This window comes from Thermobia domestica, chromosome 4, assembly GCF_964235325.1.
Source record: "Thermobia domestica chromosome 4, izTheDome1.hap1.1, whole genome shotgun sequence".
Lineage (NCBI taxonomy): Eukaryota > Metazoa > Arthropoda > Insecta > Zygentoma > Lepismatidae > Thermobia > Thermobia domestica.
Genome location: NC_137457.1, coordinates 175365071 through 175392366, shown reverse-complemented (window position 1 = coordinate 175392366; position 27296 = coordinate 175365071). Strand labels below are relative to the sequence as shown.

The 27296-nt window shown below is 35.7% G+C and overlaps 1 protein-coding gene across 1 annotated transcript in view; it reads right to left on the bottom strand.

The window, feature by feature from the left end:
• Positions 1-27296, bottom strand: part of LOC145683403 (hemolymph lipopolysaccharide-binding protein-like) — a 350131-nt gene that overhangs the window by 285755 nt on the left and 37080 nt on the right. Inside the window, exon 2 of the mRNA XM_081754739.1 lies at positions 21417-21714. Coding sequence (XP_081610865.1) covers positions 21417-21687 — 271 coding nt within the window. The 5' untranslated portion in view covers positions 21688-21714. The remainder of the gene's footprint in view (positions 1-21416; positions 21715-27296) is intronic.

Sequence of the window (27296 nt, the reverse complement as noted above, 5' to 3'; positions counted from 1 at the left end):
GGACGAGAGCCGTTATCGGTACCAGTGATGGACGTACACGAGTTAGGGGGCTCCCTGATGAACATTTGTTCCCAAGCTTCATTAGTCGTTATCATACCGCTTCAACCGCGGCCATTATGGTATGGGGACGGAATTTGGTATGGCCATAGGACCCCACTAGTTATCATTCCTAACACCATGACAGCGCGCATCTACATCACAATGGTAATTAAACCAGTTGTTTTACCAGTCATGAACGATATGAAAGGTGGCCTGTTTCAATAAGATGACGCTCGTCCCCATACCACATCTGCAATTCTAGATGCTCTTCAAGATATCTCTAGATTTGTCTCCAATAGACAATGTTTCGGACATGATTGGATGACGCCTGAGGACACATCCTGAACTATCAACGTCGATCGCCGACCTGATCTTACTAGTGCAGCAGGTGTAGAACACAATCCCACAAGATGATATCCGACACCTCTACTATCTATTTCCTGCATTCGATAATATGGACTCCTGCATTCAACGTGACTATAGAGGACATTAAAGACGAATATTGTCATTTTTCGTCCAGCGGCGCTTCTCTATTCCGTAAATTTCATACTTCCAACTTGAATCAATGTCAGAACCAGAGATGGGCACCCTCACTCATTTTTGCCCTCAAGAAGGCCGCCCTCACCCTCACTCACCCTCATTTCGGTAGATGAGGGTGAGGGTGTCAAAGGGTGAGTGTGACAGATTCCATTGAGGGTGAGGGTGTCTGAGGGTGAGTGTGACAGATTCCATTGAGGGTGAGGGTGTCTGAGAGTGAGGGTGATGGGGTCGACTGAGGGTGAGGATGTCTGAGGGTGAGGGTGGGAGAGTCGGTTGAGGGTGAGGGTGTCTGAGGTTGAGAGTGAGGGAGTCAACTGAGAGTGAGGGTGGCTGAGGGTGAGAGAGTCGATTGAGGGTGATGGTGGTTGAGGGTGAGGGTGAAGGCGTCGATTGAGGGTGAGGGTGGCTAAGGGTGACGGTGAGGAAGTCGATTGAGTGTGAGGGTGGTTGAGGGTGAGGGTATAGGAGTCGACTGAGGGTGAAGGTGGATGAGGGTGAGGGTGAAGGATTCAACTGAGGGTGAGGGTGGCTGAGGGCGAGTACGAGGAAAACAACTGAGGGTGAGGGTGGCTGTGGGTGAGGGTGGCTGAGGGTGAGAGAGTCAACTGAGGGTGGCTGAGTGTGAGGGTGAGGAAGTCGATTGAGGGTGAAGGTGAATGAGGGTAATGTTGAGGGAATTGATTGAGGGTGAGGGTGAGTGAGGCTAAGCGAAAATGCCCATCACCAGAATGAATTCCTGAAGGATGTTTGCTTGGAAGTTATTTATTAGGGAAATGGTTGAAGAAATAGCAGTTTCCTGCGAACTTCAAATAGAGTAGGGCCGCGCTGGCTCAGTGGTAGAGCGTTCACTTCTGGTGCTTGGGGTCCCGAGTTCGATCCCAGCCCCCGCCAAGTTAACTTTGTGGTGGACAATCACCGTGTGCGTGGGTTTCCTCGGGGTTCTCTCGTTTCCTCCCACTTTCTTCATTCCACCATTTCATTCATTTCTCATCATCAACGTCTCCTTTAGGCTAACCGGCATAATCGCGGGACGTAAAACTCAAAGATTTCATTTCATTTTTCAAATAGAGTAGCAACCTGTTTGGCACAGAGTCACGTAGTTAGGCCACAAAACATCAGTTGGTGCAGTGTACGAATTAATGGGGATGGTGAAAGGGATATTCCGTGTGACAAAAATTTAACTCCGTCCCAGAAGAACATTTTAATTTTTCCCCTCTCTAGTATTTTTTTCGAGTGGTCATATAGCTAGAAAAGAAAACATATTTTATGTAACCAAACAAAAACATAGCATTTATGTCTGACTTAAAAGAGGTTATTAACATTTTCGCAGTCGTTAGAATCACATAATTTGTTTCTTTGAATAGTTACTTACTCATGCGGAAAACACATTCTTTTTGTCAGAAGCAAACTATAGAGGCTCGAGAGGGGTGGAAAGGTCACGAAAATTCTGTAATTCTTGGAAAAGCATTCCTTTTAAGACGTGTCATAGTTACAGGTTCCTATAACATTCGTTGTAACGGATGATCTATAATTTAATAGAATGACGTATTAGCTTCTACATGCCTGCTTAGCAATATATATATATATATATATATATATATATATATATATATATATATCGTTTTCACCACTGAACTTAAAGTATTTTAAAATTAATTGATAAGTTTGAGATTTGGTTGCCTGCTTAAATGTACAGTATGCATCATGTTTTGCCACTCCCATACAGAAACATAATTAGTGGTTAGTTCAACTTTAAATAATACAAATTTAAACTACTGTTACTTATTTTCTAACTTTCCTCATCACAAGTCTATTGGTTAGCGTGTGCGCCAGTGATGCACAGGGTCACGGGTTCAATTCTCTTTAAGCGAACACAAGGACTTAATTTTACCTTTATTCATTTGCATTAGTCACCCGTCTCCTTTAGAATAAAGGGCCTAGCCGTGGAACCTTAAACTACTCATTCTAATTTCGTATTTAAGGAGCTTGGCTTACCAACACTTCTTGAGGGTAAGGGATGGTGCATGAGCGTGGCTGAGGGTGAGGGAGTCGATTGAGTCGGGAGTCGGCCGAGAGAGTAGATGTACTATTTGTAATGTGTTATAATTATCCACTTGAAGAGTGTGACACATTTGAGGCTGGTTTTGGAAATGGAAATGTTTTTTCCATATATTTTCATGAGTGATGTTTGAGGCTGGTTTGTATTTGTTGTCTAAGTAAGAAATTCCATTGCATCTTTTTTTTTTAACATCAACATCATAGAGTAAGGAAACCTCTTGAATTTACAAGGTAGGGAATTTATATAAAGTCTTTTTTCGAAAGCTACTCTCAAACAACGGTGTGTCGTTGGCACAACTCGATTTTGGTGTAGTTTGTCACAATATTTTTATTTAGGATATAACAGTTCCTATTCCAGTCAAGATTAGCACATATCTGACGAAACAGCTAAATGTTGCCGGGAACTTATATTCGTATTGATCCCTTGCAAAAAAGTGGGAGTGTTCTTGCCTTCGGGACGAGATAAGTCTCATACAATCTCGCTGCTGAAAAAAATATTTAGCTCCAAATAAACACGAAACATCCTAAATTTCACGATAACTTCTCTTTTAACGGAGTCATTTATATTAACTCAGTTTATATAGTGTACTTTTATATAATTAAAGTAATGTATAGATGAATCGAAAAGTAGAACCACATTATGCTTATCATTCTCAAATGTATTACACATAACTTCTAGACTCAATGTGGTGTTATGACGTAAATTTCATACTCACAAACATCTTACTTGAGCTTTCATTAACTTTAATATTTGTTCTTTTAGCAAAATACAGGCTATAAAATTGAATTCTAAGTCAACTGTTGTGAAAGATCCTATAATTGGGGATGATCGTCCCTGTTGGAGTTAGATTGTTAAATAAATAAAATAAAATAAAATAAAAATATAATCAACTCGCCCTTTCAAATTTTCTATTCTTATATTAGGATTTAATAAAGAATTGTTTATATTTAACGTATTCTAGCAGGACAATGTGTTCTCAAGCACATAATTAAAAATAGAGGCTGCTCTTGAGGGAAGTCACACTGCTAAAAAAAATAGTTTTCTTGCCTCAAAGTAAGAGAAAGAAGATAATTTGATCCAGTTAGAAAGTGCAGGGCACAATTCGGAACAATATTGCGGTGTCTCAGGTTCCCAAATATATATAAGGAAGGCTTGGTGCAATATAGTGCGAAAACCTTTATTGTTCTCAGAAGAAAATAAAAATTCCAACTGTACTACCATACTAATTAATGAAGGCAATAACAGCACTTATGGTATTTATTGGCATCTAGTCTCATTTTTTAAAAACTTGTCAACAGCAACGGGTCATATGATATCCAAGATTTTTTTTTTTTTTTACAAATTTGGCTTAGCACATAGGTGACCAAACTTTCGAGCAAGCCACTCGCGCTCAACTGAGCTCGGGTTCAATAATTAAGAACGAGCCCGAATCCTAATAAAATAAATCAGAGCAAGCCGAAATGAGTGCGAGCACAACTGATCGAAGTGAGTCCGAGCGAGCGCAATATAAAATGACTATCTATTTAATATATATATGTAATATAAATAATAATATTACGAAGATATAATGTATTCCTATCTATATTATAATATATAAATTTCAATCACTTGAATGAGAATCATATTTAACCTTACTTATTGTTTATTAAATACATGAAGGTAACTGTATGAGTGAGACGATTGACGGTGAGAGTGGCTGAGGGTGAGGGTGTTCGATTGAAGGTCAGGGTGAGGGTGGGTGACGGAGTCGATTGAGTCGGGAGTCGGGCGAGAGAGTCGATGTACTATTTGTAATGTGTGATATTTATTCACTTGAAGAGTGTGTGACATTTGAGGCTGGTTTTGTTTGAGGCTGGCATTTGTATTTGTTGTTTTAGTAACAAATTCCATTGTCTTTTTTTTTTTTTTTTACATAAACATCATACAGTACGGAAACCGGTTGAGTTTCCAAGGTAGGAAATTTATATACTAACAACTAATGAACCCGTGCGTTCATAGAAATATCAAGCGAAATAGGTAGGCCTATTATTTTAATTCTAGGTTTTATAAATCCCAACAAACAAGAGTAGCACTTAAGTGTGTTGAATGTCGACAGCATCATGGTTTCTCAGCCCATTAACTTGTATGATTAAACATTCTATTTATTCTTTGAAATAAACGAAAATTTTAGCAAGTTAATTTTACTGATTTCTTCTTGACATCTTTAAATGTATACTACGCAAAATGTTACTACTGTATGATGTAATTTTAATATTTATGAACAGGAATATTTATGAGCAGGAATTTATTTCGGGATGGTTCCAGAGCTTCTCGGGTAGGGTCCAAACATAATTTCAGGCTAAATTATATTAAAAATTGTAAAATTGCCCCTAAAATAAGACTAAATTTACAAAAAAATCAGATTTCGGGGGCTCCGGACCCCCAGGACCCACCCCCTGCGTAAGTCCCTGTTTATAAATAAAAATTAAAGCAACATAACATTATATATAAGAATACTTTTAAAGCAAGGGACACCAAAATAGGCCAGAAGGAGAAATTAAAAATAAAAAAATTTAAATCACGAACATTAAAAAAGAATACTTTCTCTAATAAAACAATGGGCTAGAATAAAAAAGAAAGTGGCATGTCGACATCCTAGAAAACACACACACACTTTCTTTTATTAAAGTCTTTTTTTCGAAAGCTACTCTGAACCAACGCTGTGTCGTTTGCCACAACTCGAGTTTGGTGTTGTTTACCACAATACTTTTATTGAGGATATATCAGTTCTTTTCCAGTAAAGACTACCACATACCTGAAGAAACAGCTATGTGTTCCCAGGCTCATATATTCGTATTGATTCCTTGCGAATGAGTGGTGAGTGTTCTCGCCTTCAGGACGAGAGAAGTCCCATACAATCTCGCTGCTGAAAAAATGTTTAGCTCAAAATGAACACAAAACATCCTAAGTTACACGATAGCTTCGTAAATTGAAAATTGCCTTTCTCTTTTAACGGAGTCCTTTATATTAACTCATTTTATATAGTGTACTATTTTTCCGTTATATTATGCTACTTAAGAACCGGTTTTTATATACTTAAAGAAATGTATAGATGAATCGAAAACTAGAACCACACTATGCTTATCATTCTCAAATGTATTACATATAATTTCTAGACTCAATGTGGTGTTATGACGTAAATTTCATAGTCACAAACATCTTATTTGAGCTTTCATTCACTTTAATTGGTGTTGTTTTAGCAAAATACAGGCTATAATCAACTCGCCCTTTTAAATTTTCTATTATTAAATTTGGATTTAATAAAGAAATGTTTATATTGAATGTGTTCTAGCAGGACAATATGTTCCCAAGCACAAAATTAAAAGTAGAGGCTGCTCTTGAGGGAAGTCACACTGTTAAAAATATTAGTTTTCTTGCTTCAAAGTAAGGAATAGAAGGTAATCTGATCCAGTTAGAAAGTGTGGGGCACGATTGGTAACACTATTGCGGAGTCTCAGATTCTCGGTGCAATATAGTGCGAAGCCACTTATTGTTCCCAGAAAAAAAATTCAACTCCACTACCATAACATTTTTTTAAAGGGTAGAAAAGCAGTTATGATATTTATTGGCATCAAAGAAAAAAAAAAGAGAGAGAGAAATATTCAAAGGTTCACACACACTTGATGCAAAATTTTAATCTTGCTATCTTGAAAACTAAGGGTGTTTTTTTATTTACCTCACCCCTCCGCCCCCACTTGGCACCGGCAAGTTTACCATCCGGTTCCGAAAAGCTTCTGGGGTGCTCTTTGGTCCATGCTTGACTTGACCATTAAAAAAAACGGGTTCAATACGTGTTATATGAGCTTAGTAAGCGTTTAAACACAGCACTATTCCATGGTACCGATTCGTACCATAAATTCCCAAAGGGTTAAACACTATTAAGCAAATACCTGTATTTTCGAAGTGACGGCTGTATCGAAATGATTAAGGATTGGTGTGACATGCTCATACGCTACAAGTCTTTCCTGGCTTTTGTTTTCTACCTCTTCCTGTTAACAAATTTTCTTCAATTTTCCTTTTTATCTGAAAGAAAATGAAATAACGAAGAAATATGTTTACTTTTACCCCATCCCTTTTTTCTTCAGTAGGTTGAGGAAAAACTACTACTAGTACTAGCTGCTGAGTATTTATCGAAATCAATCGCTCCTTTCTTTCATGTCAACTGCGGCTACAAATGAACAGTACTAATCCGAGGTTCGCTGTTGTATTCGGTGGTATTCAGAACGACGGTGAATGCTTCAAACTAGACCAACGATAGGTCAGATGTTTTGTTATTTTTGTGCAGGCCAACGATTTCTTGGCGCAAATACATTCATTTAATTTCCTCTTAACTCTCAAAGGAAATTCCACTTTTTTTCGGAACCTCCTTCCGCGTTAAGATAGGAACTTTTCTATTCCATATTGCCTTTCTTAAATTGTATCCAATCGACAGGCTTTGAATTGAATTTGGAATTTGGAAGGTAGGAACAACGCATGTGACATCTTGAGGAAAAATCACTGCATGTGCAGAGCGCTGCTTTCCATTATAGAAGAGATTCTGAGAAAATTTGATTCCCACACCCCGAAAACGCAAATATTTTAAAAGAATTTAGACATCATTCACGACGACCAGCTGTTTAGTGAGATATTTTTGTTTTGAAAATTTCGTGAAAAGCAGTTGTTGTTTGTTCCAATGAAGTGAGTATACTATTGATCGAATGTAGCGTATACCGGCGTACTTCCTAAATTTTAGGTGTCTATGCGATAGTTTCCAAAAATTAGAGGTGGGTATACGCCGTATACCGCGTATACCCTCCATTACATCCTTGAAACTAATACGCTCATTTATCCTCAAAGCTGAGTTTTTAATAAATCCTACGGTCTACTACAACGAATCTTTCTTGACACCTAACATTCCCCACACCGAGTTTTCCGTACACCGACGTTTCCTGCTCCCGAAGGCTTGGTGCAATATAATGCGAATCCACGTATTGTTCCCAGAAAAAAAAGGAAAAATTTCAACTGCACTACCATACTAATTAATGAAGGCAAAAACAGCACTTATGGTATTTATTGGCATCTTGTCTCCTTTTTTTAAAACTTGTCAACAGCAACGGGTCATATGATATCCAAAAATCCTAAAAATAGTAAAATCTGTTTTTCTTTCTTTTTACTTTACTTGAATGAGAAAGATATTTACCCTTACTTATTGTTTAGTAAGTACATGTAGATAACTGTGAGTGTAAGGGAGTCGATTGATGGTGAAGGTGGCTGAGGGTGATCAGAGTGACTGACGGTGGTTGAGGGTGAGTGTGAAAGAGTTGATTGAGGGTAAGGGTGAGTGAGGGTTAGCAAAAATGCCCATCTCTGGTATGGACCATGATCCTGCGATAAAGTCTCGACGAAATAACTGCTTGACTGAAAGTCTAAAATTTACCTAAAAAAGCGTAAGTCTCAAACGGTTTAATAGAAAATATGTATTATGCAGTACTTCGACAAAGCTGCTGCAATTGAGTATTTTAATATATTTAATGGCAATAATGTATTTTGAACTGTTTACAATACAAAATAATGTATACCCATATTGTGGAGTGTGTACTCTCTATCATTTTATTGTAAATTAATAATATTTAAAAAACACTAGTGCCTTTGTTTGGCATGCTGTTTTCTATGACATGCTGAGATTTGCCACCACGATAGATTTTTCAGAGGGTTTAGAGGTTCAGACCCTCTGTAGCAACGGCGCTGATTATTATTAGGTTATTACAAACATAATTTTTATCATTGTTATAACATAGTTTGTTGTAACATAATTGTGTTATTTACTGTGAGTTTATGTCCGGTTAGCTTTTGTCCGTTTCTGCATCAATATAGGTGAGCTTATGTCCACAATCCGCGACTACATGCAAGAACCACGACAGGATGGAAAACTTGCTAACTTAATTTCATAAATGTATATGTTAATGGTAAAAGATTCACTTTGGAAAAACTGGAAAAGAACGGATCCCTATCAACTCTCCCTTCGAGATGTTGGTATGCAAGGAACAAGTTTAAATAATTCGCCTGGGGCGAATTCCAAGAAGCAGGAGTCTCTTTAGGAAAAAGCGAACTTTTCTGAATGCGCTGCTGGTGACAAAAACACAGCCTCATAGCTGCCCTCCCGAAGTCTCCTAATCTTCCTCGTGGTGTTGATAGAACAACAGCGAAAGGCTAGAATTGATCCCTCCCCCTACACTCAACCATGTGTCAGTCTGCAAGAAATCTTTGGTAACAAATTTCCAAGAAAAAGTGATGTACCGTACTTGCCAAAAGGAAACATCCCAGCGGAAACAAATAAATACGGTGGTCTCGGTATAGAGGACAATAAAAAGATTGGAAGCGGAAAAACTGGTAGGTTGTCTTCAACTGATCCAAGTGATTTATTCAAAACAACTGTGCATTCACAAAAGTGCATTTGCACACGATACCAGGGAGTAATCTACACCCCGCCAATACCCCCTAACACCCCTCCAAATTTCTTTACACACACCCCTGGATGGAAAAGGAATACTTCTCCAAATCCAATTGTATCAATCAGTATCATATAGGTTCTTTATTGCATCAAGTTAAAAAAAGGTTTAGCGTTTAGGAAAGAAGGCAACATTCTTATTTATTTATTTCACTTCAAAACACGAAGCCACCTCGTTCTCATGTACGGCTTCGAGAACCACATGCCCTCATTATTTCGAGCGGTGTTTCGATCAAAAGAATTGACAAAACAGACCTACTCATAGCTACCCTCCTCGACTCCGCAGTCGTTTCCTAGAAAAGAGATTGATGGACAGATGTAGATGACTGAAATTAGCAACGTCTTGAGTGGTCATTCACCTACCTCCTCCTCAATAAGGAAAAATGTGACAATATAGCAGGGGCGGGATCCGGGGAGGGGGGCGATCGGGGCGATCGCCCCTCCAGAAGAGGAAACTTTTTAAATTTATATATAAATAAAATATATATATTATTTTTTGACGCTCTTAAAAGTAGCTCTAAGTAGCAGTATTACAACCCACCGCCCCCCCAGAAGTCCGTCCTGGATCCGCCCCTGCAATATAGTAATAAGTCTATTTCAGAATAAGTTCGTAAGTGCTACTCTGCAACAGGCTCGCAATCAGAGGGGGCTAGAGAGGGCCTGGCCTTCCCTAAATTTTTCATGTCTTCTCCAGACCTCAATACAAAATGCACAATTTAAATATTTGTAAGAGAATTTTTAATGACTTGGTCCCTTCTAACACATTCATGGCAGCCCAAAGCTCTGTTGCTGGTTTCGAGCCTCTTCTGCAAGTGGTGTATCAACGGACGGACGTTAGAAGGGTGTAGTCAAAACGTTTTTAGAAACGAAGAAATCGATCGAAGAAAGAATTATATATATTTAAACTGAGTATAATTTTATGCAGGAATGCATTTGACGCTAGCTTAATTTTTTGTAAAGTTTTTTTTTATTCACGTAAATTCATTGAGCAGAACAGGGTTCATATCGAGTCACTTTTTTAAACTAAAATTTACTTTTCTTCAAGTTGACCACTAAAGGTTACTTTTTTTCAAATTTGTCACTAAAAGTTACTTTTTTGAGAGGTAAAGTGACTTTTTCGTGTGATTTGTGTTTTGCATTGTCAGTTTTCTAAGAAAAATATATAAACAAATGGAAAAAGGCAGAAACTTGTTACTCATTACTCTTCTGAAAGCTTCAGTACTTGCTGCCACATGTGAAACAGCCAGCTTTATTCTCACTCAGCTTTTATTCTTTCTAAAGCACAGTGGACGGTTGGTGGATGCATAAGCTCTTAAGGTGGGTTAGAGAACCCTTCAGTGTCTATTCTTTCTTCTATCGTAATAATCTTTTAGTTTTCTCTCGTAATAGTTAACGCTCCGTTCAAAGTTGTGTTCTGTGTTTGTGTGGTTCATTATGTTCGTCTTGTGTTATGCTTCTTGTATGTTCTTCTTAAGAGTAGGTGATGAATTTGATTATTTCACGTTTTTGAGAACTCTTAATGCGAAGTTAAATATAATGTCTGCGATGAAGAAATTCGGAAATAGGCCAGAACTGGTTTCACTTACTCAGAAGCTTTTTACATCTGCTAAATCTGCTTACCGTAACTACAAAGCATACTTTGAAAACCTAAGAAAGGAGGAAGCTTAAAAAGAAAAAGTAAAGAAGAAACAGAACAACAAAGAGAGAGGTGATGGAGAAGTTGACAAAGAAAAAAAGGGGCATGATGGCATTTTGTTAACTTTTTCGTGTGCTTTTGGACATTGTTTGTCACTTTTCAACTATTTACAAGAGACCAGACCACTATGAGCCCTGGGATTATTAAAATTAGGATATATTAAAGAAGACAAAACAGAAAGATACAAAATATTTGTAAATTGAAAAACTGGATTTCTGGAGAACAACTAAAGCAATGAATAATTTTCTTACGAAAGATGTTAAGAGTGAATAACGTAGCCAAGATGGGGCAGGAACGGAGATTAAGAGATCAAATAATATTAAATAATTAACGTTAACAATAGGGTTAGAATATTAAAATAATGAAATTGGAACTATGCACAGTATTAATTACTAAACGAATGTGATTTTAGCATCGGACGAGGATTTTTTTCCCAATTAATATTTTGAAAAAAAAATCACCCACTAAAACTTACTGGGGGTGAATAAATTGAAATAATAGCAGAATTTTGCAAATTAATTACAATAATACGTATGTAATTAATTCACATGTAATTACTGGGTATAATAGTAGAGGTTAATTCCCAATACAGTGAAACCTCTCTTAACGGGCATCTCTCAATAGAGGACATCTTCATAAGAGGACAAACTTTCTTATTCTTCCATGCCATAAATATGTGTGGTGTGGTGTTATGAAATAGAACCCTTCGTTTTAGGAACACCTCTCATTTACGGACAAATAATCGGTTCCACCGATGTCCGTTTTGAATCATTTCACTGTATTACTTACTTTAATAATAATAATAAATGCTCAAATGTGTGAACTTATTTTATTGAACCTACCTCTGCAAAGAGCTGATATTATTATTATTATTATTATTATTATTATTATTATTATTATTATTATTATTATTATTATTATTATTATTATTATTATTAAATAGTTACGTATTTTAGATATCATATTTGAGATAAGAGATAATATTTTGGTGACAAAATTACCGGTGACGAAATTACCGTGACGAGCTTTCCTGTGACGAAGTTTCCAGTAACAAAATTACCGCCGCCCATCGGACATAAGCTCACCGGTAGTCTTATATTACAGGGGCGGAAAAAACCTCACCGATAGCAAACATTAGCTCCCTTCAGGGACATTTAATAAAATTCACCGAATATTGAAATTTAGGCGTTAGCTACTTCCTAAGCGGAAAATGGAGCTACTATCTTATATCATTTATCAGGTGTAAAAAAAAAGAAAAAAACGTTTGGGAGTTGCGTTGTATTAAACGTGGACAGACCTTGAGGAACTTGGATCTTGCATCGTTTGGCCTAATCCTCGTTTCGCCTAACCAATTATCTGACATTTTTATGGCAGATGAATGATAAAATTTGTGTCCGCCATTTTAGGCGAAATAAGTATCCTCGTTTGGCCTAATCCTCGTTTTGCCTAAAATGGCGGACTATCAAAAAATTCGCGGAAGTAAGACTAGAGGTAAATTTCGAAAGATTATTCCCTACTATATGAAGAACTGAGAATATTTTATTTCCCCAAAACTAATTTGTAGTACGAGCATTTGCTTTACGGAAAATGCTTCGACATTTGTCTTATGGTTATTTTTCCATTCCATTTTGAGAGCATTAACATTCGATATACCATTCATTTAAACTTATCGCCCTCACAGCATCTATAGTGGCTATATTTCAGATGAGAAAAAAAAAACTAGTTACTCATACTTTAATCCCTATTATTAATTTCGTTTAAAGATGAGTGTTTTATTTTGCAGTTTGTTTCCAAATATCTGATATTGTCAAATGGTACTGCTAATAAGCATCTTAAAGGAAATGTAGTTTGCATGAGTATTATGAAAATATGGATTTTATATTTCTGTTTCGTACTAATGTGGATGCAGAAGTTATATTATTGTAGGTTTTGCTGGTTTTTCAGATTTCATTCCAATTTCAATGCTTTATTAAAACTGTTAATCCATTATAAGAGATCCTATTGTGGTTCTATATTATTTTAATTAATATGAAATTTGAAAACTTTTCGAGCTAGATTTGACAAGAGATATCTAAATTAGCACATAAAAATGGACAACTGTGATTGAAATGAGTGACTTGGACAAATCGCTCTACTAGCAAGTTGATCTTTGCATAATTCCACAATCCAAATATCTCAATGTGTTACTAACAAAACAAAAAAATAAAAATACATTTTAATTCTAAGTAACCATTAGCAAATAGTTATTGAAAATCTGTTAAGGAAATAAAATTGTATAAACAAAAAATATATATAAGTATTCCTAGACATTCCCTTCAAATATCGTGGACAGGCATTCGCATAATCACAGATAAGATTTTTTTTACTATTTCAAGTTTTAGCCAATCAGAAGCAAGTATTTGTTACGTCTTTCAGGTGTATCTATCATGTACTCAAGTAACTGTCCTTTTACTTTTCTATAAATAATCCTTATATTTACGTTTAAATCTTAATTACTGTTCTTAGGATCTATGAAAAAGATTTTTTATATATTGGTATTGTGTAAATTGTTATTTAAAATAATATTAAGTTTTAAAAGCAATGGTATCAATTACTGATGATACTATTATTTATTTGCTTATTTGGATGCATGTTTAAATGAATCCCAAGGTGAAGTCCGGGTAGGAAAATTTTTGTCCACGAGCTTTCACGTCGAAAATGACCTGAAACAAGAAGATGCTTTTTCAACATTATCATTCAACTTCGTTCTGGAATACGCTATAGGAAAATAAAAGATAGACAGGGACTAGAGTTGAACGGTATTCACCAGGTTATGGCATATGCTGATGATGTAAATTTAATAGGGGATGACAGGAGAACAATAGAAAGAAATGCAGAGATCTTATTAAAAGCTTACTGGAACATGGATTTAAAAGTAAATGCAGAGAAAACTAAATACATGGAAATGCGTCGGGACCGTAATACGGCAAATTATGGATGCGTTAAAATATTAAATAATACTTTTGATAAAGTGGATAATTTCAAATATCTGGGATCAATATTAACATAGGTAAATCATATTCAGCAAGAAATTAAATGCCAATTAAAAGTAGGGAATTCGTGTTATTCAGTTCAAAATCTCTTATCATCGCGAATTCTGTCAAGGAATTTGAAGTTTAAAATACATAAAACGACAATCATACCTGCTGTTCTATATGGTTGCAAAACATGGTCGCTTACTCTGAGAGAAGAGCATAGACTGAAATTATTTCAGAACAAGATCCTGACAAGAATATTCGGACCCAAGAGGAACGGGAATGGGGAATGGCGGAAACTTCATAACGAGGAACTAAATAATTTATATGGTTTACCAAACATTGTTAGCGCCATCAAGTCTAGGAGGCTTAGGTGGGCAGGTCATGTATCTAGGATGGAAGAAAGTAGAAACGCTTTCAAAGTCTTGACTGGAAGACCAATTGGAAAACGACCATTAGGAAGACCTAGGCGCAGATGGGAGGACAATATTAAGATGGATCTCGCAGAGATAGGAATACAAAATAGAAACTGGATCCAGTTGGCTAAGGATAGAGGTCGGTGGAGAGCTTTTTTGAAGCGGCATTGAACCTCCGGGTTCCATAAGCCATAGAGTTAGTTAGTTTCTTATTTGGTTGCTATGTCGTATTGCATTCATTTAGAATATTAGATGACTGAAATGCTAAGTTGTGTTTTACTTGTTTACTTTTAATGCAAAATTTATTTTTCAGTTACTCATTTTACATAAAATTTTGGGAAATAAAAGTAACGTTCATTCTGAAAAAATAATAGGTTTCTCATTTTCCTTTCAACATTATTGAGAATTCGCTATTGAAAATAAGCGTAATATTTTATTTTTTCTTCTGGTTTAAACCTCATTTTTATGCTCCAAGGCTAAGAGAGGAGGTGGTGATGACAACGAACGAAACTGGTGGGGTGAAGAAAGTGGAAGGAAACGCATGAAGCCCGAGATAACCCTTACACAAAATTTGTAACGTACACTTGAACATGGTATTTCATTCGATTCAAACATATCTGTTATTTGTATAATTATTTAGTCATATGATGTTCCGTTATAGCTTTTTTTGTAGCAAGTGAATTTCACATGATACTGGAATGTTTCCCAGTACAGTATTCGCTCAAAGCTTAGAAATTCGAATGCATGAAATGACTACAAAGCTCTCCCACTACTTTCAACATTTGTATTTTTTATTGTAAAATGTTCTGAAGTACATTAAGGTGAGATGTGCAAGAACGCATCTGAAAGAAGCTCAAGATAAACAAGTATTCTTTATACTCTAGCAGTTTTTTATACGTCTCTGCTTCATTTAGTTTTCTCGTCCCAATATATTACAAATTGAATTTTCTCAAAGCACTTAATCAACTAGTTTTTTTTTATTTGCATTGGTGAAATTATAACGTTTGAATTCAAATATTACTCGTTTGACACTACCGGAACGTCCATAGCATAAGTCTCTGATTAAGATTGCTGCGTCTTGGAGATGATGTAAAAATTGAACAAATTTTAATGATACTAGTTAAGGATAATCAAGCATGATACAATCAAATTTAACTGGTGTGCATAATAGTGAATCTTTTTGTCTTCCGGGCGGACTCACTTATTCTCTCTCATACAGACACACACACACATTATACTATATACGGACATGGTAAATACATAAAGGAGTTTTGCTAATCCTAACTGCTTGAAAATATTGAACGCGGGTTAATATAATATCAATATTAATTTTAAAAATGCATTTCTTTCTAGGAAATTTTCTTCTGTAATTTCCCTTTACTTGAATTTCCGTGATTTTTTTTTACTGTCCGCCATTTTAGGCGTAACGAGGATTAGGCAAAACGAGGATCTTTTTTCGCCTAAAATGGCGGACTGAAATCTTATCATTTATCGGTCATAAAAGTGTCAGATAATTGGTTAGGCGAAACGAGGATTAGGCAAAACGTGGCGACACGAGGAACTTGTAACAAAATACCCTGGATATTAAAATCTAGACATTGACTACAATTACAAATAGGCCTAATAATTCAGTAGAAAGCAGAGCTACTAATGTTGTATAGTAGTTATCAGATATCCGAATAAAATAGGAATGTTGCAAGTTTAATGTGTTAAGCATCGGCGACTGAAGGCGTAATTTTTGCCCTGGAAATTTTGGGACCAAATTTTTCTTATAGGCAGGCCCGTAGCCAAGGGGGACAGTCCGAGGGATCCGGAACACCCCCCTTCGACACCAGAAATGGAAAAAAAATAGGGAACAATGAAAGAAAATGAAATGAGGCAAAGAATGATCAGCGTTAAAAATAAACTACAGGAAGCTTTTAGTTACTCTTTCTTATGAGGAAATTTATATTACTTGCAATACATAGTTCCGAGGTGAGCGATATATCCTGTATGAGTCAAGGAATTCGAAATTTCTAGGAAAGTTGCGGAATTCGCAGAACTTCTGCTACTAGTCAGAGAGATTTCAAGTTTCCGAAAGCATAGTGCTGTTGTGTAATAGCGTGGACATTTTTTATCATAATTTTTCGTCATCGCACCCTTGCAATATCGAATATGTTATTTCAAAAACAATTTTCTACTGCTCCTTTAACCTGTCATTTGAAACACACAGTAGTTGAATAATAAAAACATAAATATATGTGGAAAAAAGTTCGGTTAACATTTGATTCAACAGAAAAAGAAACGCAGATATTGCAAAATATTTTACAAGACATTATTGAGTATGTACTTTTTATAATAGTGAATAAGTACTTTTTATAATAGTTGAGGTCATAATGAAAGGAAAATTGTTATATTTGAATAAACAGACGAAGGATGTACATATTGTATAATCTTTTTCAATACGTTTTTTTTTACTCGAGATTTCTTCATAGTTTATTAAAATACTTACCAATATATCCTCACAAATCAATATATGTTGATAGTAAAGTAGTTTAGATTGATCGAGCTCCTGGGTCTTCAGAATTTCATGTCCCCTCCGGCCCCCCGTTATGAAATCCTGGCTAAACAAACCAATATATGTTCCAGTAAAATTGTTCAGAATGATCGAGCCCCTGGTGTGATGACCACAGCATTTCATGTCACGGACTCCCCCTTCACGAAATCCTTGCTACGTGCCTGTTATAGGTCGGACAATTCATCACTGCATTAAAATATTTTGATGATTAGGCATGCATACTTACATAATAGAATTTGGTTACCTAACGGGATTCGTGATTCTGTTTTTTTTTTTTTTTTTTTAACGAATTCATCACACTCAGATGTAATTAGGGCTTGCTTCTTAGTGCTGTCGTCGTGTTTGCAGCCTAACACTCAAAGAAATCTCTTTCTAATTTACTAACACAAAGGTTTTTCTTTTGGTTAGTAAGTTCTTGCTTTGTCTTAATAAATAAAATAAGAAAGAGATTCATTTGATGAGCCTTGGTCTGCAAGTATAATAATAGACTTAAGACTTGAACTCTGCAACATTCTTAATATTTCATTCTGATGTCTAATAACTCCTATATGACGTTAGTAATATAGCCTACTTTCTATTGAGAAGGTAGGCCTACTAGTAGTCAAAGCCCAGATTTAAATATCTGGAGCATTTTATTACAAGTTCCTCAAAGTCAACCCACGTTTAACACATTAAACCCTGCAACATCCTTATTATTTTATTCTGATGTCTGACAATTGATATATAGCATTAATAGCTCTATTTTCTACTGAATTAGGTCTACTACTAGTCAAAGTCTAGATTTTAATACATCTTCATACCCATCATACGTTTTTCTAAAGGGGGAGAGCGGTAGATCAGTGGTAGAGCTTTCACCTCTGGTGCTTGAATCCCGGGTTACATTCAGTCCCCGCCAAGTAAACCTTGTGGTGGACAACTACCTTGTGCGTGGGTATCCTCGGGGTTCTCCCACTTTCGTCATTCCGCCATTTCATTCGTTATTCATCCGACTTCTTTAGCCTAACCGGCATAATCGTGGGAAGTAAAACTTAAAAGATTTCATTTCATTTCTTTCTAAAGGAAAATGAAATATTTCTGAGTTGATTTCAGCCATAGTAAAAAAAAAAAAAAAAAAAAAAGGAGACAGCCTTTCACCAAAATTTCGTTTACCAATATTTCTGTGCTACAAAATTTCCTGCACCGAAAGTTTCAGCATAGGGGAGGGGGGTTGGATTACTTTTTTCAGTAAAAGGAAATAGTACTCTTTTGTTTGTCCAAATCCGTTTTCAATTTATATTTTAATATTCAAAATCTACTTCATGTTAACATTCAAAATCTGGTTTTCATTTTTGTCATATTTTCTGTTTGCCATTTTTCAGGTGCTTTTTAAAATTTTATTCAGGTTTATTTTCCCTTGCAATTAAATTAGTTAACCTATAAATGTATTTAATTATCATTATTGTATTCTTTATTGCATTAATTATCTTATTATAATATAATTATATTACTAGTGGTGAGCTTATGTCCGGAGAGCTTTTGTCCGCTTTTGCTTTAACAAAGGTGAGCTTATGCCCGGTGAGCTTATGTCTGCGACCCTTTGATATTCTTTCTTGTGTTGGTGAACTTGAGCGCGAGCGATCCCAGTGCAAAATGGCCATTTATTTTTTATATATATATACAAGTATATGAAAGATAAATAATATTATGCCGTAGATATAACGTATATCTACGTAATATAAATTTCAATCACTTCAATGAGAGTCATATTAACCCTTACTTATTGTTTATTTAGTACATGAAAGAAACTGTGAGTGTGAGGGAGTTGACAGAGGGTGGCTGAGGGTGAGGAAGTCGATTGAGGGTGAGGGTGGATGAGGGTGAGGAAACCGATTGAGGGTGAAGATGGCTGAGGGTGAGGGAGTCGATTGAGGGTGAGGGTGGATGAGGGTGAGGAAACCGATTGAGGGTGAAGATGGCTGAGGGTGAGGGAGTCGATTGAGGGTGAGAGTGGCTGAGGGTGAGGAACTCGATTGAGGGTGAGGGGGGCTGAGGGCGTGTCTGAGGGAGTCTATTGAGAGTGAGGGGGGCTGAGGGTGAGGGTATGGGAGTCGATTGAGGGCGACGGTGTCTGAGGGTGAGGGTAAGGGAGGCGATTGAGGGCGAGTGTGTCTGAGGGTGAGGGTAATGGAGTCGATTGAGGGTGAGGGTGTCTGAGGGTAAGGGAGTCGATTGAGGGTGAGGGTGGCTGAGGGCGAGTATGAGGAAATCAACTGAGGGTGAGGGTGGCTGAGGGTGACTGTGAGGGAGCCAACTGAGGGTGAGGGTGGCTGAGGGTGAGGGTGAGGGAGTCAATTGAGGGTGAGGGTGGCTGAGGGTGAGGGTGAAGGAGTCGACTGAGGGTGAGGGTGACGGTGTCGATTGAGGGTGAGGGTGGCTGAGGATGACTGTGAGGGAGCCAACTGAGGGTGAGGGTGAGGGTGGCTGAGGGTGAGGGTGAGGGTGTCAATTTGAGGGTGAGGGTGAGTGAGGGTTAGCAAAAATGCCCACCTCTGGTCAGAACATATGTACAGGATTATTCTGTGTAAGTTTCATGCATTTAGCATAACTCCTTCTTAATTCGGGATTTCCATTTCCGTCAGTGTATGACTGATCCCGTTTCATGTCTTTGGATCCTATTAATTCCCAAACGCTATATTTCTCTCAGTGTTGGTTTTGAAATATCAACAAGGACAATTATATACCCACTGGACTATATGGTTCAGAACACGGAGTTATTTTAGAACATTTGAGTAATTTATGATAGAGACACATTAGTCTCTAATTATTAGAGAGTAATTCTTCTAGTTTCTATACAGCACAATAATATCAATATTATAGTGTCGTTTACAACAGTAATTTAGTTATGCTGATTAAGAAACACATACATTTTTCTTTCTTGAAATATAGATTTAGATATGATGATATTACTTAGAAAGGATATGTATAGTTTAGATATTGAAAATTTAATTAACAACATCTAAAATTCACTACGCTATCACTACACTCTAATCATAAATCGCACTACACATTGGCACTTGGATTTAGTCAATTTTGGTATAATAAATCATTTCATACTTGGTCAAAAGCTTGGAATAATAATCGCAAAGTCGTCGGTCACCGACAGGAATTCACTGTTTTGTTTGTTACTGTTGTCTTACGCTTTCCCTGGTCACTCAAATTATTTTTGGATAAAAGTAAAGATTTCATGATGATCCTGTTGATATGTACTTAATTTAACCTCATTGAACTACTTTGGCTTTCCACTTGAGGTTAGGCTGAATCTCTTCATTTGAAGATAGACCTACGATTAACTTTTGAAAGTGGTTTTGGAGGTTTCTGTTACACTCCCTTCTACATTTTTGCTCATTTTAAAATAATACATCTCTCTCTCTCTCCATATATATATATATATATATATATATATATGCGTGTGTGTGTGTGTGTGTGTGTAGTATACTTGCTTTTGTTGTACAGTTTGTACATTGCACCACCTATTAAAATATACTAATTTAAAATATTTTAATATGCTTAGTTTGTTGTTTCCCGTCTTCGTGTTTAAATCAGAGTAACTTGCTTCTCTGCACAAACACAAACACATTTGTATGTATGATTGAAAAGAGAAAATATTAGAAATTTTCTGTACGAGGTTTATTTAAACAGTTAACATTTTGCACTATATTCGTATTGCATTGCCCAATGTTTTTCTTTATCTAGGTATCTCATACGTACCCATGGTGACGAGGAAAACCAATAAATACGTAAAAATTCATGGTGTTGCAATGTTTCTCTTAAATAATCTTTATCCGAAAGGTAGGTTAAATCACTAAAGATCGTCAGTTTTTCTTTATGTTAAGGAACTAATTGTAATAATGAATGTTCTTGAGACCTTCTTTAATTAGAATGCAATATTGATTGGTCGATAAACAAATTTTAGTACTGTAATACAGCTCCATGCATATTTCTATTATTTTTCACCTAGAAAATTTTAGTGAATTCGTAAAATCGTCATAGATATCCACGGTTCTTGATAGCACAGCTTTGTTCCCTGTAATGACGTGCTTCAGATCGGAGGTACCCATATTGATAGTTAAAGATGTAACGTTCTAAGTATGCTTTCCTTAGATTTCAAGTAACTTATTTTCGCAAATTTTGAATTTCATCCATGTGTTAACTCATCACGGCATGGCGATTTTAAAACGTTATGTAAAAGGTAGCACCCTGATTATGTACCACCCTGATTCAAAGATTTAATAGGCGTTTTCCTTCGTACTTTGTGGCACAAAATTACTTCCGCAATTTATCCTGTAAATTAACAGACACATTTATTATATATTAACCAACGTAATATACTAACTTATGCACACTCTCTGCTAATAATATGGATGATTCAGATTGCATATAATATAATCATTCTTAACTTCTATAAATTTCAATAAGAAATAAATAAATAAAAATTAAGTCATGGAATTTTTTGTGGGGAACATAAAATCCACTTGAGAGTCAATTTTGAACATATTATTACATATTGATAGATATTACTTTAGTTCTTACCTATTAATGTACCTCTAAGTATGACGAGCTCATCTCCACTATTATCGGGTAATCTTTCCATATTCACAAGCCAATCGTTTGGCGTTTCACCTTTAAAATCGGCCTCCACATCAATTATTACATGTCCTGTTAGGTTTTTCCAACTTCCTGAACTGAGATCAAATTTATAGAAAGAAGCATTCGTAGCACAGGGTGCACACAGAGATGGTGTAACATTATACCACAAACACAAAATTATTATACTTATAAGACCTCGCTTAAAAATGTTCATGATTTCGATTTTCAGTAGATATAGCTCCTACAAATAGAAAATGCGTTTACTGTATTTTTACACTTAACTTGATTTCATATAAAAGTACCTATCTACCTAATAAGATTAATTATCATAAATAGGAAGAAAATTACATAAGTTAGCTCATTCAATTACCCGAATTACAACAATGAATTCAAATATTTTGGGATCTGAAGCAATACTTTAATAAGATACACTAAAATAAAGTATAACGAAAGAAGACTTTCTCTGAAATTAAACTAAGGGCTTTTATATAAAATTATTCATAACTCTCATTTACAAAATTAAATAAAAAATAAGTAAAAAGATATTTTATTGGATCACAAAATTTTTATTTTTATTTATTCTATATTTGACAACATCACAGTATTGTTGCTACTCTTTTGTTCGCAAGAAATATCAAATAATTGCCGTTATTAATATTTTGTTTCAGGTTCTAGATTGCGGAATGTCATGGTGGTGATGATAATTTCACCGAGAGATATGTGTCATTTTGTCCCACGGGCTTTTGTCGTAAAATTGAAAAGTTCAATTTCTTTGCTTAATTCTTACAAGTAGTAATTGAGTGCAACTAAATATTTGATGATTAAGTAGTCAGACGTCTGCCATTGAGAAATATTTGAAAACAAACTGTATTTTGCAGCATTTGTATAACCCGTGAGTTTTGCGGATTTCGTTGATATGCTATTCGTAATAATCTACCAATTTTGTTATGTCTAGCGATTAAATCTAGCTTTGTAACTACAAGCTATATCATACGTGTGTTTTTCACCTTTCCAACAACCGCATTGCTAAAGTTAACACATAGTATACTAGAATAGAATTAGCGATACACTAGAATTTAACGAGTACTGTAAACTCATTATGGAATACAATTTTATACATAAAATTAATGCTAAATTTATCTGACACTAACTTCTGTCATAAAGAAAAACAACATACATGATGTTACTTTTATATTGAGTATTGAGTTTTGTCATCTGTACACTAAGTGTCGAGCAGGGAATCGTTGTCGTCAGCCAGAAAATAAAGTTGAAACTATATAAAGCTCAAAGAAGTGTCCTTATCATCTAGTCCATCATTACCTGCATACGTCCAGAATTAATCAATATTAATAGAAAGGAATAGCAACGTATGGATCACATCTGTACCGATACTGTTTTGATAAATGAGCTTTAAAATGTAGTCCACTTTCCTTATTTCTCTCCTAACATTTTATGAAATTACAACGTAATAAAAAATACGTTATCGTTCGTATATATTGGCGTAGTAGAAGAAAGTGAGAATGCGGTAGAAATATTGGAATAGAAGTCTCAATTCATGGCTCCAACTTAAATATTTACAGTAAATATTAATCTTCTAAAAATATTACATATTATCAATGTGATCTGTGGAAAGCAAGTCGACTGATCAATATATTTGTACTCATAATAATTATTGATTGTAAATTACACTACCAAATTGTAAGTAATTATCAGAAATATTAGACATATACTAGACTTTATCCCTGAGGACAGAGCAAATAGTATACTATAACAAGACATAGGAAGTACAATTTAAATAAGGAGCTACACAAGGTGTTTACAGTTGATGTATAATATTGAGTAGGTTCAATTATTTCTTCAAAACACTATATTCAAAGTAAACAGAAATTCATAGAGTCACCACTGTTACATAAAGACCATATCGAAATAGATATTGCGAACGTCGTAACAGCTAAGTAGATTTAAAATATAGACGCAAGGATATAATTCTAGTTAATGTAATGTATACACGACTCCAAAAGTGCATTACCACCTGCAATTCTACTTTTCCTGCAATAGCAGGCAACCCAAAAAGCTCGGCGGTTCGGTTGGTTGCAAATTCTATAGGCGTTCAAGTAAATTTCATTTGGTAGAAATATATCAGTGTGGCAAACTGCAAATACAAGAATAAAACAAATTGTTAAGAATGACAATTTTATTATTGTGACGGAGTTGGATGGCATCAAAATTTTCAAAATGACACTTAAGCAGTTCAAACAATATGAATGATAAGAAACACATATAAAAAGAAAGCATTTCTCTCTTCCCCCTCCCCTCCCAAAAAAACTCATAAAAAGAAAGATATATAATATAAAGGTTTCATATAAAAGCGTAAAAGGACAAAAACAAACAGCTACGCGAAACGAAAAAGAGACAAACACAGAAGAGGGGACACCAGTGGCGTAGCACACTTGCGGCCCTCCCACGCAAGATAAAGAAATGCTACTTTAGTTGCAAACCGCATTGTTATAATAATACTATTATTAATAATAATAATAATAATAATAATAATAATTATTATTATTATTATTAAAAAGTCGTTTTATTTCAAAACCTCTGACTCTGCCTAAGAGCATGAATGCATATAGCGTAAATGTGTGTACGTTTTGTCAATGAGCGCTCCCAAAGGACAAAAGGGGTGGAAATTTCCCAAGAGAGGGAAATAAATTTTCTTATATTGTAAATTCTAGTTCAAAATTCGAAACACTCGCTTTTGAACCTGATTTTTGTTTCTTTTTTCAGAGAATAGAAATTTTTGGCACCTAAGAAATTATACCATATAATATTGCAAATTTGCAAGTGGATGTATTTACATAGCAATTTGTGGTAATAAAGACATTATGATTAGAAAACAATATTGTAAAAAGTAATTTTAATTTCTTCATCCATCGCAAGTCTTAGGGGTCCCTTTTACCTCGCCGCCCCCGAATATCGATATCGAAAATTTAGAGTGATGTATTCATTTCCATATATTCGCGATATCGAATGTTGATATGTGATAATATAGATATCGACGATAGCGATGTATCGACATATCACAGGCCCAGGTCCGAGAAGTGATGCTTGAAATATACTGGAATCAACAATCAAATTCTAAATAAGTTCTCCAATTCCGTATTCAATTTTGAGGGAGAAGGATGTGAACCCGAATAGAAATGTTAAGAAAAACAAATGTTAAGGTAAAAGTAGGTTTTCCGTCTCCTCTTGAATACAAAAATTAACAGAAAACTATTACTTAATTTACCTTTTACTTCTGTTTCTCATTGTTATCACAAATCAGCGACAGTACTCATACTTTACACAGTATACCAATACACTCGATAACTTTTCACAACCAAGCATGCCGGAAGATAAATTTCCTGTGATATTAAAGTAGAATGTTATACAAAATAGTTATAATTCATTGGCCGTGTTTGTATCAGTACTTTGGCACGGACTCAGAGCTACAAGACTAACAGAACTAGAAATTAGAGATTTCATTCCTTTCATTTCTCAGAGTAAAAGACATCTGCATTTTCCTGAGACTTTCATTTTCTTAATATAAGTCCCCTATTCTGGACTAATTCTGGCTACCGAGGTTCGAGGTAATCCGTAAAAGAAAAAGAAAAGTTTGTCGACTCTCAACTCTCGACAATTTGTGAGAAGATATTTCACAGTTCATGTTGTTATTTCTTCGTTGCAAAAAAAAACTTCAAGTTGACTCTATTCATGGTAAATTACTGGACTTATAAACATTTACAATTATTGAAAAATGAATAATTATTTTTAAACATAAAATGTCGTTACAGTTCAGTAGAATGCAGTAGTAGATGGAAGTGAATGAAAATATTGTTTATTCTTGAGATGTGCAAACTGAATGTGAATAATAAAACCCATTCTCTTGTCCAGAGGCGGATCTACTATGGACTTCTGGGGGCGCGGTGGCTGATAATACTCCTACTTAGAGCTATTTTTGAGAGCTCTAAACTCTGGAATGAGTTTTATTTATATTTAAAATAAGAAACATTTCCTTTCTAGGGGCCATCGACATGATCGCCCCCTGGATCCGCCCTGCTCTTGTGTAGCAGACTTTGAAGACTTTAGCAGACTTTAGTTCGTGTATGCTTCTGACGATGCTGATTAGGGATGGCCACATCTGGATATTTTTTTCTGATATCGAATAGAAACTTATCCGGATTTGCAATATCCGGTTGACGGACAAAAAAACGGATGACGGATGACGGATAACGGATAATGTGCGGATAACGCATGACGGATATCTGACTGACGGATAATATCCGGATAACGGATGACGGATAACTTCCGGATAACGAATGATAATATGATGACGAACGATGAGGAATGATAGCGAATGATGTCGGATAATATCGAGATAATGGATTTATCCCGATAATTTATAAAATTTAGATAGATAATATCTGGATAATAGAACATTAGGATAACTGATTACAACCGGATGACGAATAAAGAATAATAACCGGATAACGTATATGGTTTTAAGTATATATAATAGGAGAAGGACGTATCAGTCTTTTATCCTCGTGGAGTTATTAAAAGACGATAATCGGGCAGTGGTTTTTACCATTGAAAGATATTGCTTCTTAAAATGTTTCCTATTAATTTCCTATTTCCTTGTTCTTGTGCGGCGCGGAGAATCAATGGTAGACCTCTTACTCTTGTGTGTTTGGTCCATATTGTTTCGATCCCCGGCAAGTAAGTTTACGGTGGACAAGATCGTATACGGAGGTTCTCTCAAAATACTCCCGATTCTTGCCAAATTCGTTGAGCTTTGTGGCCTGGGCCTGATACCTGACATTACTACTCCGTTGGCGGCATTTGAAAGGTTTTGATCTGTTAGAACAATTTTGATGTCAGAAATCGTTGAGCAGAACTCCATGAGCAGAAAAGACTAATACGTCCTTCTCCTATTATTTCTGTTTAAAACCATAAACGTTATCGGGATATTATCCTTTATTCATCAACCGGATGTAATCAGCTATCCGAATGTTATAATATCCAGATATTGTTCGTTATCTTAACTTTATAAATTACCTGGATAAATCCATTATCTTGATATTATCCGAAATCCAGATATTATCCCTTATCCGTCATCAGGATATCATCCGTTATCTGGATCTTATCCTCATCCGGTTATTATCAGTCAGTCAGATATTATCCGTCATGCGTTATCCGCATATTATCCGTTATCCGTCATCCATTTTGTTATCCGTCAACCGGATATTGCAAATCCGGATAAGTTTCTATCCGATATCAGATTAAAAAATTATTCAGATGTGGCCATCCCTAATCAATATCGTCATATGTATATACGAACTAAATGTCTTCAAAGTCTGCTACACAAGAGCAGGGGCGGATCCAGGAGGCGATCCTGGCGATTGCCCCCCAGAAAGGGAATGTCTCTTATTTTATATATACATAAAACCCATTCCAGAGTTTGGAGCTCTTAAAAGTAGCTCTAAGTAGTAGTATTATAAACCACCGCGCCCCCAGAAGTCCAAAGTAGATCCGCCTCTGGACAAGAGAATGGGTTTTATTATTCACATTCAGTTTGCACATCTCAGAATAAACAATATTTTCATTCACTTCCATCTACTACTGCATTCTACTGAACTGTAACGACTTTTTATGTTTAAAAATAATTATTCATTTTTCAATAATTGTAATTTACCATGAATAAAGTCTACTAGAAGTTTTTGCAACGAAGAAATAACAACATGAACTGTGAAATATCTTCTCACAAACTGTCGAGAGTTGAGAGTCGAC